This window comes from Crocodylus siamensis, chromosome 13 (assembly GCF_052110815.1).
Source record: "Crocodylus siamensis isolate JL-2025a chromosome 13, ASM5211081v1, whole genome shotgun sequence".
Classification (NCBI taxonomy): domain Eukaryota; kingdom Metazoa; phylum Chordata; order Crocodylia; family Crocodylidae; genus Crocodylus; species Crocodylus siamensis.
The window spans coordinates 25,210,539-25,226,659 of NC_143407.1; the positions used below are offsets into that span (position 1 = coordinate 25,210,539).

The following is a 16,121-nucleotide window of genomic DNA, read 5'->3' on the forward strand; positions in this document are numbered from 1 at the left end:
TTAAATGGCTGTCAAATATCATGTTAACTGGCAAAATGCAGGTAAATGCATTCCAGCAATTTCAAAGGATAAGTCATTATTCAGAGGGCCTAAATGATGATTCCTGCTAAGCTGACATCAGATAGTTTCACCAACATTGTAAAAAAACTATATAACTGTAAGTCGAGCATACACATAAGCAACTCTGGGAATGATGACATCCCTCAAAACTTCTTCCTCAAAATTTATTCAGTGTCTCTTCCTATGTGAGAGCAAAGGTGATTAGCATTGACCCCAGTGTAGACACTACCTGTATCAGTAAGTATAAGCAATATTTTTATTTAAATATATTTAAAGCCTACCCTTTTATTACAGTTCTTCTCTCTTCCTCCCACATTCAACCACGTGCATCTTTTCCATGAAAATTAATTGCTGTAGAAACAGATTACTGACGTGATGGAAAAAATTATAATCAAACATCATTAACTGAAACTTCAATGTGTATGAATGTAACATAACCTTAAATCACTGGATGATGGGCTCAAGATCTGCAGCATTTAACATAAGATGTTGCGGTTACATTTAGAGCTTTCTAAGTGTTACTGATACCTAGTGTTCTGCATTTTCAGTCCCCCCCCCCCCCCCCCCCAAATCTGGGAGTTTTTCAGGGTTTATTTTCCAAACATAAAAACCAGGTTGCAATCAGGATAAAAGGAAGAAAAAGAAAGTCAGTTTAAATCAGGAAAAATAATAATGCGTGGTAGTGGACAGAGGGAGGGAGTAAGGCTGGGACTAGGGGAGGGGTGTGGCGCAGCCTGTCTGCTGTTCCTAGGGCCGCAGCAGGGAGCACAGTGGAGGTAACTGTCAGTGGATGCAGGGTGGGGGGGCACGGCTCTTGCTGCTCCGTGCTTGTTCCCACTCACCCCTATCCTGCTGCAGCGGTCCTGGGAGGCTGCAGGGTAGGGGGCAGTGCCAGGCTATTCCTGGGGTGTGTGCGCCCCCGGATCTGTGCTCAGGACGAGGGCAGGCTGCCGCTGCAGGTTGGGGCCAGCGGCAGCACTGGGCTCTTCCTGGTGCTCGGGGTGGGCAGCAGCCTGCTCTTGTCCAGTACGCAGATCCAGGGGCACATGCTCCCCTGGGAGAGCCTGGTGCAGCCCTGCAGTCCTCCCAGGGTGCAAGTAGCAGCAAGAGCCATCCGTGTCCCCCTCCGCCCCCACCCCCAACTTGGTTCCCTCTGCAGCTGGCATCGGCCATTCTGGGCCGCTGCAGCAGGGGCTGGGGTGAGTGGGTACATCTGTAGCCCTGGGGGGCACGGTGTGGCGCAGCTTGTCCCCACTCACCCCAGCCCCTGCTGCAGTGACCCCGGGAGCAGCTGACAGCACCTGCTGGGCTGCGCTATGCCACGAACCCCCTGAGGCTGTGCTTGTCTCTATTTACCCCAGCCCCTGGGCCATGCTGTGGTGCAAGCAGCAGGCATCAGCTGCTCCCAGGACTGCTGCAGCGGAGTAGGGGTGAGTGGAAACAAGCAGAGCCCCAGGGGGTGTGGGGTGTGGTGCAGCTTGTCCCCACTCACCCCAACCCCTGCTGCAGCAGCCCAAGGAGCAGCTGACACCACCTACCTGCACCACCATGTAGCCCAGGGACTGGGGGAGGGGTGCATGACCAGATGCAGAGGGGGGACCCCGATCCTGGTACTGGCACATCCTACCCCACCCAGGGTCAGAGCTGGGAGCCCTTTACCCCCATGCAGCAGCTCCAGCCATCCTGTCCCGGCCTCCTGTGCAGCCACTGCCCTCCGCCCTGAATGTGGCTGTTGCCCTACCCCGCGTCTGGCCGGAAACCTGTGCCTTGGATAACCAGCACTTCTAGCTTACTGGCACCCCCCAGCCATTCCCCACTCTTGCCAGTTAACAGGGATTTTACTGTACCTGGTAAAAATGAGTGAACTGAAAACCGGGTGTAAGTCGATTAAAAACTGAGTAACTTCAATAAAAAATAAGGGAATTTATCAGTGAAAATAGGTACAAACTGAAAATGCGGAACACTACTGATATCTGATGATGACACTTATCTATACCATCATCTGCTACTTCAGCGATGCAAGAAGTTACCATAGTTAACGAGGATAATCTATCAGATTATTAATGTGTTGGTCCTGATAGGTGACAGATGTCTACATGTTTTTGTTCCAGTGCATAATTCACTAGGAGTAAGAAATCTGAACTCTCAGAATTCAAACAAATATATTCCCTTGAGCAGCAGAAAGAGGGGAAAACATGACTTTTTTTTCCTTTGTAGTTCTCAACCTTCTAAATCTTCCTTAAAAAGCTACAGTGGAAGTAATAGAATCCTATAGTGTTTTTTTTTATAGCTTTAAAACTAAATGATGTGTTATACTAAATACATGTTTTTATGATGCAATATGTTTAACTTTTTAATTTGAGGATCTACAAATATTTTTCTAAATATTTAACAAATTAAGCTTCGGTACCATTCTTCTGTCCAGGATTCGATCCCTCTCTTGCGACTTTTAAGACCTTGGAAATGACATGATGTTCAAAAGTAACAGATTCCGTCTAAGTACTGTGTCAATTTTATCTCATTAACAAGTTTGATTTTCATTGTCTTCATGTTATGGAAGTTAGCCCCCAGCGCGTGAAACATTTTTGCCATGTAATAGTTGTTGACTTATACGCTTACCTGTCACTTTCTTAGCTCTGCAAATTTAACAGCCAGTCAGTCTTGGTCTGATTGCCAGTGGATAAGCAAAATGAGATTTAGTGTGTCCAGCAGGCTTTGTTTCTCCTCTTTTATGGTTTAGGTGTATAATGTTTTGGATTTGGGTTGGGACTCCACCAGATTCAGTGGGATAGTAGAACAGCAACTTTTTTTCACAGGAGTCACTGGTAGTAATTTTGTCATGCAGTTGAGCAAGAAGGAATTAGATGTTTTGTTTTACCTTGTCATTTCTTGTTTTTCAAGTGGATGTTTAGAATTGTTTGAGGAGTTCTGCTTCCTGTAGCCAGATATGCTGAAGTTGCTGGGAGTTGTGGATGTAGAGGGACTCCATGATTGGGTCTGTCTGGTACCCTGTGAAAACAGTTGAAGTTCCCTACTTTTAGATTCCGATTGTTGTAGGATCATTAAATGACTGGATGCCAAGAGGTGAGAGTACAGAGTGTTAAAATTGGACGCATCTGCAAATCCCTCAGACTCCGCAGAGCCAGGGGCGGGCAAAATACAGCCCAAGGGCCACATCTGGCCCATCAAGGGATTTTATCCGGCCCGCGGCAGGCCCCTTGGTCCTGCACAGCCCAGGTGCAGGGGGTAGCCCAGGCCATGGCCTATGCAGCCAGTTCCTCCAGCTCTGGGTGTGCAGTGGGGCTGGACTCTGCTTCCCTGCAGCCCCGATGACAGCAGCTCCTGGCTGCTGCTGCCAGTGTTGCCACCGCTGCCTGGACACGGAAACCTGTTTGCTCTGCACCCACAGCTGGGGGTGCTAGGTGGAGCAGGTGGGGGGCTGTCCATGGAGACTGGCCTGGGTCCCCTGCAAGCAGAGTGTGCTTGGCTGGGCAGATGGTTTGGGGCTGTGGGCAGGTAAGAAGTGGTATCCAGGAGTGGGATGAGCGGGGCTGGGCCTGGGATCACGGGGCTGGATTGTGGGATGGTGACAGTGCAAGATTTGTGGGGCAGAACTACGATGTGCTGCTCACATGTCCTTTTTTTAGTATGAAAAAATCAGTGTTCTAGTGCTCTTTTAAACTTGCCCCTAAATGACTACAGATTCTGAAGGGGTGTGATATCTTATTGATTGTATTTGCAAATTATTCTACAAACGATGCAGGTTACAGGACAAAGCCCCCGCTATCAAAGCATTCACTTAGTCCATGTATGCCAAGTGTGCTCAGTTTTGTGCACTGATATTGTTCCTGATATAAAAGATCTTTTGCTCACACAGCAGGGAGATGGAACAAATACAAGTAGAATAGTCTTATGCTAAAATAAAGAACATGTTTCAGGCTAGCTGAAGTAGTTTTTCTATTGTGCCTTGGCATTAAGTGGTAAGGCTTAAGGGTGTTAATATTTAAGTGTCAGTTGAATGGTTGTATGCTGATTTCTGTAAAGCCTTTATCAGGGCTCTACTTACTTAGCCTTGAAAAGAGCCATGTGATTACGCTCATAAATTTCAGCATTTGAAATGATGTTTGCCACTTTCAGACTGTCTCTTGAATGTAGATGCAAGTCATATAGTCAGAGAGACTTGCTGGAAACAGAAATTTAGTCCATCATAAATGAGCTCAAATATAAATGAGTTCAAATTTATTTGAAAGAAAAATGTGAAAATTTAAAAAAAAAAAAGTCATTACAAAAACTTGAGGCTTTTAAAACAAAGTTAGCCTATTAAGTTCTTGTAAATGGTAAATGTACGCTGACATTCAAGGAGAGTCATTTTTTGATTATACAGTTCATTAAATATTTAGTCTTTTCCGTGGTCATTACGATTGCATTTTCTGCAGTTGGATCCAAGTGTGGCTGTTGGTTAAACACCATGCCTCCATTTGTGGGGCTCAGGCCTGAAATTCAGCCCACGTGCCTGTTTGTGGGCAGTCAGTGCCTTCATGTGTCCACTGAATCTTCCCTACGCATGATTTTATTGCAGTAAATTTTTAATGATAACTGACAAAATCTTTAAGAAATTAAAAAGATTTTGGCTTAGTACATTATTTTAATGCCTGGAAAAGTGACATCTTTTTTAATTTGTTCCCAAAGCAGGCCCCTCAGAAACATCTGAGATCGATGAAAAGATTGCTCTTGCAAAGACATACACAGGTATATCTTTCAGTTCCATTTTAGCACTGTTTCTTGCAGCAGCCTTAATGTCTGGACATCTAATTTCCACCTTTCGGTGCACTGCTGTTAAGATTTTGATTTAAGATGGGAGTTGATATTTTGTGGCAAAGTGTTCAAAAGGAGCCAGTGATTTTTGGGTGGCTACATTTCTAAGTGTATGCTTAGAGATTGCAATGGAAGAGGATCCTGATGAATAAATACAGCAAAAGCGTTGTTATCTGGCATGGGGGGTGCCAGATAACAAAATATGCTGGTTAATTGAGAGGCCCGAACAGGCATCTTTGCCTGTTCAGGCTGCTGCTTCTCCGCCGCCCCTCCTGCCACATCGCAGCCTCTCCGGCTGGGCCCCGAGGGACAGGGAGGTGGGCCCCATGCAGCCTGCTATTATGCCCGTACCATGGGGGCTCCGCAGCACAGGCTGCTTTGCCCTGGGGGCTCGGCGAAACCAGAACTGCCATGGTAGGCCCTTCTGGTTTTGTTTTTACCTTACAAGCTGGTTAATGGAGATGCTAGCTTGTAAGGTGCTGATTAAGGCAGCTTTTACTGTACTCTGCTTTTTTAAACCAGTTTCTTAAATTAAATCCCTTAAAGATATCACAAGTTGGTCTCACTTTTTGCTAGTAATTGTTGAAAATGTAAGTGTGTGCATTTCCATTGCAGTGAATTTATGCGTTTAATAAATTTTTTTCATAAACTCCAGTTATGTCCAGTTTAAACTGTAATCCTTAAATTGTTTTTGTTTTAATTTGGAAAAAAGGATAGGAAGAAAACTAAAATGGGAATTGTGTATGTGTTGTGGTGAGGCTAGTTCTTTCTAAATTTGAAAAACGCTTGAAGTGGTGTTGCTCAAACCGTTCAAATACTTCTTCATCTTTCCCTACCTGTATTAAAAATATTGTGCTGCCCATTTGCAAATATTAGAAACACTTTTTTTTATCCCTCAAGCTAGACATTGCTTTATAAAGATCAGTGAGCTTTTACTTTCCTGAGTCTTTAATTTTCAGAGTTGAAATAGACATTATCAGTTTGTGTGGACTGTGTGGATTTGAACTTGGTTTACAAAAATACTTGTTTAAATATTTAATGTTAACACACATTCTTTTGTGTTTTTTATTATGGTATGTTTTACTTTATATTTGTCTAAAGGAAGCCACCAGGGTTCCGATTGCAGTGAAGGAACAGATGTGGAAATACCGGTAGAAGGTTAGAGATATGAAACTTTTTATCTTGCAAATGAAATAATGGCATTAGAAAGGATTAAAGAGAGAAAGAGAAACATTGAATAGATGGCGCCTCAGTACAAACTGGTATGCTATCTCCTCTTCCAGCCGTTCTCCTCCCAAACGGTTGGGTTTTTCTCTCTCCGAATCATGATGCTGTGGCTTGTTGTGGACAAGTTGAGGGAGCGATCTTTCTTAAAGTGTTAATCGTATCTATAAGGTGCCCATCGCCATAGCATCTGAGTGCTATTACGTACATTCGGCAGTATACCATCTTCCAGTCACTTCCATTTTATGTAGCTGAATCCCTGTCCTGAATCATGAACCCACGTGGGTTTTTTGTGTGCAAGTTACGCTGTTAATGATACTCATTCTTGTCCATATCATCATTTTCATTTCGGAGGTAAATGTCACCAATTACCATAGCATGTAGATGCCACTGTAATATTTAGAAGTGCATTGGGTGTCTTTTGTAAGGAAAAACAAGTCCTCTGTTTTTTTCCCTTCTGCCAACAATCAGACTTAATTTATTAAGAGAACATAATCCAGGTGTGTTGCTCTCTGAAGCAGGGTGCCAATTTTTCTTAGCTGTTAGATGGACAAAAAGGAACTTGGAGTAGCAGCCTGAGTGAAATAAGAGGTTTGCTCAGCCGTGTGTCTGGCAGTACCGGTGTTCATATCCAGAGACCTTCTGCTAAGAATACCCAATCTTGGCTCCTGTTTTGTTAATTTGGGGTCTCTCTTCCACACCTGCCTTTAACCTTCATTTAACTTTTTAGAAGAACAGGTTTTCTGTAGGAATACTGAAAGTTGCACCTTGGTTTTCAGTGAGTGATTATCTAGGCCTCTGAAGTTTTAATAGCGGTCCTAGAGCCAGTTCAGGAAATTGCAAGCAATTAAATCTTACTGCAGTACCAGGGCAATTGATTTGTAATTTAAAAGAGTAAAAGGAACAGCTAGATAGATAGAATGGACAATCTTGTGTGGCTTTTTAAAGGAAAATTGTGCGTCTCTAATCGGTTAGATTTCTTTGAATGTGCCCATAAAAGAGAAGAATCAATAGATGTTGTTTGGCTTTCTATATAGTCTTTGACAAATTTCCTCCTGAGAAATTATTAAAGAGATTTACTCATAAGTACTGAAAAAGTGCTGACACAAGTGAGAAACTGGCTAGGAGATCAATGGTCATTTTTCAGCATAGCAAAAGATTAACACTGGAACACACCATAGTTCAGTAGTGGTGAAACACCATTGCAGAATCATAATCCCCATCTCTCACCTTCCCTGGGTGAATGGGCAGCACGATAATAGCTGAAATTCAACTTTGGTAAGTGTAAGGTTATGCACATAAGAAGGGATCATTTTAACAATACAGCGCTGGATTCTAAATTGTGTGAAACTACTGCGGAAGAACTTAAGCATCATTACAGTCAGGGGAAAAAATCTGCAATGATACAGAAAAAGTTGATGTGTATAAAGAATGGGATTGTAAATATTATATTACTGCTATAGAAATAGATATTATGCCTTCAGCTGCTGTATTGTGTTCAGTTATGGTCATTCTACTTGGAAAATATGACTAAGCAAATACAAAAGGGAAGAGTAACAAAAATGGTTAGAGAGGGGAGAAATGTCTATATAAAAAGAGACTGGAAAAGGTGGTGGCTGTTTCTGTACATTAGGGTAAAAAAAAGGGGCAGAGAAGTGGTGAATTGGAATTTTTTTTGTCTTCTGTCATAATAATCGACAGAGATGGTGAAACTGAACTCTAAAATTTAGAATTGAAGAGTGGAAATGCTAAATAATGTACGACTATATCCCAAGTTATCATTAAGTTAATTGGCGCCAAAAGGCTGGGAAAAGATCAATTGATAATGATACTCATACTTAAGAAGGCTTGCTTGAGGGCATAAACTAACCACTAATTGACACAGCCCTGAGAAATTTCCTTGTGGCGTATTTCATAACTCCATGACTGTCTACTGTATGATTTATTGCATGTTCCTCTGAATTACCTGCGGTCAGAAACTGGATAATGAACCAGATGAGTCATTCTCTGATTCTCTGTGGTGGTTCTTCTGTTTCCATGAAATTCACCACAACTGTATACCTGTTAAATAACCAAAGAAAAAAAATTTGGACTGCTATGATATTTCTTAGAAAAGTCTTTGTATGATCACCCCGTTGTCATCTAATTCAATTCTTGCAACTTCACTTTCATCTCACCTCTGGTAGAGGACTCTGATACCCCAAACCTTTCCTTTTAACCATGCTTTAGTTTGTGAGTTACCTGAATTAAATCCAGCTGTCACAGGAAATTTTCTGTGAACAAGATGATAGGTTTGGCAGAGTTGAAGTATGATCTATTTAAGATATTTCCGTTGTGGATCCTGATTCTATCTTTGGTGTCAAGTGAAGAGAAATGACAAAGGGAGAATCCTCACTCCTGACTCCCAGTCAAACTAGTGCGTCTTGGGTGCCTGTACACGTGCAGCGAGGCTGCTGCCATGTGCTGTAATCAAGTCTGTTTAAAGCGTGGTAACTCCAGCAGACCGGTGTCATGTGTATCAGCGTCCCTGTGCTGAAAAATGGCAAGAGGAGCCCTGTAACTCACCCTGTAAAGCACCCCTGCTGCCATTTTTCAGTGTGGAGATGCTGATACATGTGATGTTCTGGGTGCTTTAATTAGGGTGGCTCTTGAGTGTTGCTTCCCCTCCCCTTTCCCCCCCTCCTTCCCCCCCCCACACGCACACACACATACACGCACTCCCAGAGCATGTGTATAAATAAACAACCCTTGTTTCCATCTTGGAACTCTTAGCGTTGTTTCATATCTGCAAGTTTAGCAGTTTTTGACTAAAACAGAAAGGGGTACTGTCTATATCAGTTTGTATATTTAAAGCATTTAAACCCAAAATTGGCTTGCCTTTATTTTATCAGGATATAATTTAATTCATTCCCTATCTGTAAACACTGAATGTGAATATAGGTGGGTCAGATCCTGGTCACTGCAGTGATGCACGTTGCCCCACTGAAGTCAGTTTGGGTCTGTTTGTCATCTGTCACTGTTGATGTTGTAGTCTTATGCAAATTATTGTAATGTAATCAGTACATGTCTGACAATATTACGGGAATGATGGAGAAAATAAAGCATCTGTGAGGGAGAGAAAGCCTTTGTTTATATTTTCAGTAATCCCTGATAACAATGAGAAAATATTTATGATTTATATTAATCCCGTTAAGCCTGGAATAAGGAATTTCCGACCGTCATTAATGCCGACTCTGCACTGGTGCACATGCAGTGTAGCCTGCATAATCCTCATTTCCTTTCCCTTGTCTAAAGGCTTATGTTAAAAGTATCTTTTGTTCTGCGCTTTGTGTACTCTGTGAATTTAAAACTTGCATCGAAGCTGTTGGGCCTTTTTTGAGAAGCAGCAGTCTAAACATTTAAATTGCTGACTGTTTGGGGTGAGAGTACTTGAGGTGGCATGTGCTATTCAGAAGTTGTTTGTTTCCCCTCAGATTCGTCTCAGCACGCCCCTTCTGAAACAAGTGAAGACCCTGAAGTTGAGGTCACCATTGAAGGTGAGTTTTTCAACTTCCATATTGCAATATTTTGCCTTCTCTTGGCAATAAAAGCCTTTACAATTGCTAATAGAGTGTTCGTGTCATTTTCTTTCACCTGATAATCATGGATCCTAGTTTTCCACGGTAAAAAAACTTTTTTAAGTCTCTGATGAAACTTGAAAATCCACATTTTTCCATGGTGAGCCCCGCGCAACACCAGTTGGCTGAGGGGGCCTGGTGGTAGTCCTGCCCCTTGCTTCTGTTTGGTGGAGAAGGGCAGGGCTGTACAACAGGTAGCTCTCTTGGCCAATCAGCGGTGGAGAGAGGAGCAGGTGGCCACCATCTTGGCTGCTTTCCTGCATGCTGGTGGCTTATCCCTACCAGGTGGGCCGCTGCAGTGGCTTGAGATCTTTTTGCTCCTACTAAGGAGCCGGCATTTTTTTTCAGTCAGCTTTTTTTTTCCTCTGGCAATTCTAAAAATTTTCTGTAAAAAATGGAAATGCCATGTTTTGCCTTTGGAAATGCATCTGAAGGATCCCTGCTGATAACTAACAGTGATCGTCCATCAGCATTAACATACTGTCATAAGCCTGCTTTGTGTCAGAAGTTCAGTATAAACAGCATACTCATTGCACCCATTAAGCTAGGCTTTGAATGATTGTATTTTGTACGTATGCTTCTAGCAGTAAGAGTACGAGCGTCATTACTTTATCACTTCATTACGTTGAATTTTTAAAAAGTTGTTTTGGGACATTCATTCTTACAGAAATTAAAACTGGAATTTTTAAACTGATTTCATTCATGTGCGAATTCCTATTTATCAATAGCTTGGACTGTACCAAAGTAAGTTATTGGAAAGTTTAATCTATGTGTCTGATGTTGATTTAAAATTACTTGGGAAGAGAAAAAACAGTTGTAACTACTTTTGATATTTTTCATCCATATGTTCAGTGAGACGGTTGCAATGGTAATCGAGCATCACTGAAGCTACTTTTGCGTGGGCTGAAAATTAGCCTTTTTTTCCCCCCCCCTTTTTAAACTGAGTTAGGTGGACTACCGTTACCTAAAGTGTGTTTTGGGTGGGCTTCTTATATGTCTGCCACTTTAGTAACTAAGATTAGGACCCAGCAAAATAATTGCCTCAGCAATTAGGTCTTTCAGTGCAGTACATTTTTAGGATGGAGTTGACATGTGTTGAGATGCCATTTAAACTTTTCCAGCAGTAATATATAATTCTGATATTATTGCAGTGAAACAGATGATTTAAATATTCTAAAGCTTCTCTTTTTAAAATACAAACCTTTTAAAGTCCTCTGCTGTAATGCATTGAGACTGCTTGTATAGAGCCCAAAAGAGAGGTAAGGGGGTTCCCAACATCTTTTCAGCTTTTTCCATCCCAGGCAAGAGGTAGGATTCAGTTTTTTTCTTTAGTTTAATTGTCTCTCTTAGATTGGAGGCATTGCCAGCAGAAAAGGTTTCCCTAGCTAAAATCATTGTGCTGGGGGGACAAACTACAGTTCTGCTGTAGTCTTGGACTTGTTTGTTGGTTTACTAAACTTCTGTCATCAGATAGGTAAAAATCTGAGGCCATCAGCTGCTTTCACTTTTTTTGGCTTGCTTAAGTGTGTTTAGTATAACTAGTTCCCCCAGAAGGGATTTCTGCAGCACAGAAATGAAATTGAATGGGCCTTCCCCCCCCCCCCCCCCCCCCCCCCCCCATTTTTAATGTTTTTCATCTGTGAATCTTATGGAATTAAAAGTGGTGTAGAGCACAACCCTAGATTTGCTGAGCTTTTGTTGAATTAAATTCCACCTTTAGATGGTAGGTTTTTTAGCGTAATATTGGCTTGAAATGATTTCTGAAAAGCTCTTGAGTTCCACAGGGACAAAAGTACCATAAACTCCTGTGGAATTTGCTTTGTGATATGTAAAGTCATGATGTTTCAGCGCCCGGTAATACGCTTCAAGACAGAAGGGTGAGATGAATTCCAGTTGATCATAAATATGTAAAGTAAATAAGTATTTTGTTGCGACTTTGGCCTAGTGTGTCTGTTCAGAACACTATTGGGTTTTTGGTACGTTGAACATCTGTTTCAGGAAAACATGACCTAAATCTTGCTTTTGCTACATCTTGCCACATGCTGGCACTCTTGCTCCTATGAACGGCTCACATACCAGCAGGTAGTGTGTTTTGAGTTACTCGCATAATGGGTTTTTTTTGTTGGCAAATTTGAGCCCTTACACAGGCAATTAGAACTTTTGAATTTGAAAATACTTTCAGCATGGCAAACAGCAGTCCTTGCAATAACATTGGTGAGGTTTTCTTTCTTTGTTTTCAGATGATGACGACTACTTGCCACCCAACAAAAGACCGAAGAACACGGAGTCGACAAATGAAGCAGCCAATACTGGGAGAAGAAAAGTGAGAGAGTTCAATTTTGGTAAGATTCAGAATGATGGATCTTCTTTTGCTTGTCTTTTGCTTTCTGAAAAATTGTGCTGTTCAGTGGTACTAGATAAGATCAAGTTATGGGACTTTGAGATGTGGTGAAAGAGGCTTTGTCTCTGTAGAAATATTAGCGCCATTCAAAAATTATAAGCTACCTGCATTTGTTCATAATGGTGTATGTAAAATGATCATCTAACAAGAACAACTTTGACCTATCAAGTTTGTAGCGTTTAACTCCTTCAGCAGCTATAGTAGGTGGAAAGAAACAAGGCTGAACAGTTTAAACACTGATAACCAGGTAATTGCATAAAGTAGGAGCAAACTTAACTTTTTTTCATTTGGGTTTTTTTTTTTTCAAGGAAATAAAGGAACCAGGCAGGCACTTTGACTTTAGCTTAATGGACAATTGTAGAGCCTGGGTCAGGAGCTGATTGTAGTCAATTCCTCTTGATATTTTAAACGAAACAAGAATGTGCTAAGAGGGGGAATCATGCTTGGGGAAAGAAGCAGGGGGACTCCTTTACAGTGGGTAACTTGGCTTCAGCTTTGCCCACACAGAAAAAGATGCTTGTTTTTCTATTTGTTTTTCTTTGGTGGGGGGTGTGTGTGTGTGCTGTGCATTTTTTTTTTTTTTTTTTTTTTTTTTTTGCTCGTGCTCTTCCATTATGACTAATGTGAAATAGCTGCAATGAAAGTGTATAAATATACCCCCCCCCCCCGGTGCCCTGGGTTATGCCCATTGCTGGGCAGTGCTGAGGGTGATCTGGTTGCCCCAGGGAATCTGTATTGCTTTGCACCAAATTCAAGCAGTAGCTTAGCATTGAATTCTGCATCTAACTCACAGGGAGTAGCATGAAGTGCATTACAATAAAATAAAGATTTTTTTTTCAGTAACTGGTTTCAAATGGATTAGTAAAGCTGAAGATTTAATATAGCCGTATGAACGTCGTCTTATATCCCTCTATATTTTGAAAGGTCTTTGTAGCCTAATTTTGGCAAATTACTTCATAAACTGTGAAGGTAGGTAAAAGCTTGGGGCACTGATCACACTGGGAATGTCTGCACATGTGCCTGACTGCGCAGTATCTGCTGGTATTGTGCAGTCTCGGCAGCAGATGGGTTGTTTTCGACCCTACTGTGCAGTAGCAATGAATTACTGTACAGTAGTTTGTTGCTGGTGTGCAGAAGCAATGGCATCCTGGTTAGTGCCTGCCGATGGTATGTCACTAGCTTGTCACAGCAGAAACGTAGCATGTCGTGTAGACATGCCCGCTGTGAGCCAGAGTACTTTTTCGGTTGCTTTTTTTTTTTTTCCCCCCTGCATCTGCCCTTGCAAATAAATGTTCTTGAATTGTAGTGTGGTTGATGTTTAACTCCTAGTGCTGCCATCCCAGGGGATGAATCATAAAATTGGCTGAGAAGGAGAACCGCACAGACTGGTGTGGCAGCACATTGGCCACTGGTTGTTCTGTTCAGTATTTCAAGGAAATAAATTCTTGACAGCTTAAAGTTTCTTGTGTGGATGCCATTTTGAGGATGCTAAAGGTAAAGATGGAAGCCAAGCAAGTAGTGAGAGGCTTTGCCCAAAATGGCTGATGGTCTGGGAGTTTTTCCTCCTGATTGCAGTCTGCAGTTGTTTGAGTGTCTTTCCCAGGCTCTCCTTACCAAAACTGTCCATCTATCCACCAGAGCTCATGGTTACAGCAAGGATTCCCATGAGAGATTTCCATGCAGTGAAAGATGGATTTCTGCTGGGGAGTCTAATAACCACACTTCCGTCTCTCTCCGAGAGTTGCACGTGGCACCCGGCTTCCCTCCCCTTACCCACCCAATGCTCTTGGGTCTGTATGGGACCATGACGACTACAATGTGTGGCTCTGTGCCACAAGGTAGAGTTACAAAGCTGCAAGCCTAGCTGCATGTCAGCTTTTAAACAAGGGATTGATAGCAGATCAAAAGGACTTGAGAGCAGTAGAGGGCATCCAGATAAACAGGCTGATCCAGGTTGAGGAGTTGTGCAGTGTGCAAGAGGAGCCCAAGGACTACCAGAAGCGGAATAAATAATACAGATGTGTCCACGGGGATCTTAACTCTTATTCGTGCCGGTTAATTTAATGCAGGATGAGATGCCAGACAACTAGACTAAAGCGCTTTTGTGTGTTAATGCAACACTCCAAAAAAATTTTCCCATGTAGACAAGGCCTTATTCATGCCTAACTTTGAAGTGCAGCCTCTTCTTGACATCAGAGGAGTTGCTTATCCATTATAATCTTTAAAAATGTCATCTGAATGGTGTGTTGCCTATATATGCCCATACGAAGCTTCACTTTGAAATGAAGTTAAAATATTGACTTGAACCTGAAACCTGTGTTTCAGCAAAAGGAGGTATAATGTATCAGTGTAGCCTGATTGATTGATTTTTCTTTTGAGCTCTCCATTCTTGCTTATTAGACTGTCACTAAAGGCCATTTGGCATCAGGTACAGCCTTTTCCTAAAGGCATTGACACTAAAATCTGTGAAACAAAGGTACACTCTAGAAGAAACCCAGCCAAAACTGTTAAAATGCTGCCGTTAAATCCAGTTTTCCAAGGAACGCGCAGTTGGATTTGGATCTTCTGCGTCTTCTTTTAGAATTTGTGCTTGTTTAGCAAATCTGACCAACATCCAGATTTGGGCAAATGCTGGACTAAGGAAGAGGATGGCACCTGCCCTCTGTAGCTTTACAGATTTGCACCAAAACTACTTGATGTACTCCAATATAAACTTTATCAAGCTTCCCTAATGAAGTGTTGTTTTTTGTTGGTTTGTTTTTTAAAAGCCCCTAGACATAGAGAACTGTCAACAGCTACCACAAATTGGCTTTACCCCCAATGGTGGTATGAGCTGCTGATGTTAGAGAACCCTCTTTTGGATTAACTCTAGTTTAACTTTTTGTGCTCTAATTTTTTTAAACTTGGTTTGACATCGCACAAGTTTTGAAGGTAATCTTAAGCATTTCATTCTGTCCCTTCTCTGCCCCACCCCTTTTCTGGTAATACATGCCTAAATCTTGAGATGTAGACTGTCTGCCAGACCCCAACAAGTATCTGCGTGCACGTGAGCTCTAAAGGCGCACTGCATATTCCAGTATTCAGTCGTAGAGCAGTCTTTTTGTGAAAAAGCTCAGTCTTGTTTGTTGTCTAATCCGTCCTCCTTTTCTCTTTTCAGAGAAATGGAATGCCCGAATTACAGACTTGAGAAAACAGGTTGAAGAATTATTTGAAAGAAAATATGGTATGTGTTAAACTCCCTTCCAAACAGTTTCCTCTAGCCCTTTGAGACCGGAAGTTGCAATTTCTTGGCATGCGTCCTGTTGTTGGTTCTAGAAAGCACCAGGACTGACAGCATCAAGGGGTTAAATAGATGTGACTTTAAAACCGGGGTGGGGTGGGGTGGGGCGGCGGGGAATAGCTCCTTTTACAAAAACTTTGGCTAGTATTTTCAAACTGATGCCTTATTTGGGCACCTCAATGTGAATCTTGATTTTTCTTTTTTCTTCCTTGTCTTTCTTTTCTTTTTCTTTTCTTTTATATCCGTCATCCTGAACGTCCAGAGTTCTAACGTTAAATTTGGCCATCCATAATTGAAAGCTCAAGCTTTACTCATAATGTGATTGATCTTTCGTTAAATGGCATCCTTACATGAAATGGTCTTTTTATATCCGTTACATTTGAGCGGCGGTAGATGCTTGCTTACCAATAGTTGTTTGCTTAGGTAAATTTGTCAGCAACTTCTGAAGGGAGAAGGAAGCACATGCATCAGACTGTGGGCCTGATTTCCACATCTTGTGCATTTCAGTATTTTTATGTCTGCCTGAGAGCAGATCAGTGACCTCCATTGAGCAAGGGCAGTTGCTTTATTTAACCACTGTGCTTATTTCTGATACCTTTTTGCTGTGATGTTACACAGAACTGAAGTTTTCACCAGCTATTAAGTAACCTGGACCACATTCTCAGCTGGCCTTAATCAGCCCTGGCTGAAACCAACCTATGCTGAATGAAAGCTGTTGAGAATT

The 16,121-nt window shown here is 42.0% G+C and overlaps 1 protein-coding gene across 7 annotated transcripts in view; it reads left to right on the forward strand.

Moving 5' to 3' along the window:
- The window catches only part of GTF2I (general transcription factor IIi), a 101,436-nt gene that overhangs the window by 39,680 nt on the left and 45,635 nt on the right, over positions 1–16,121 (forward strand). For 3 of the 7 annotated variants that reach the window (XM_090026602.1, XM_090026605.1, XM_090026607.1), the window contains exons 11-15: positions 4,750–4,809; positions 5,977–6,033; positions 9,573–9,635; positions 11,957–12,058; positions 15,275–15,340. In XM_090026602.1, coding sequence (XP_089882728.1) covers positions 4,750–4,809; positions 5,977–6,033; positions 9,573–9,635; positions 11,957–12,058; positions 15,275–15,340 — 348 coding nt within the window. The remainder of the gene's footprint in view (positions 1–4,749; positions 4,810–5,976; positions 6,034–9,572; positions 9,636–11,956; positions 12,059–15,274; positions 15,341–16,121) is intronic. The other 4 variants (XM_090026603.1, XM_090026608.1, XM_090026604.1 and 1 more) reach the window with 3 other exon arrangements.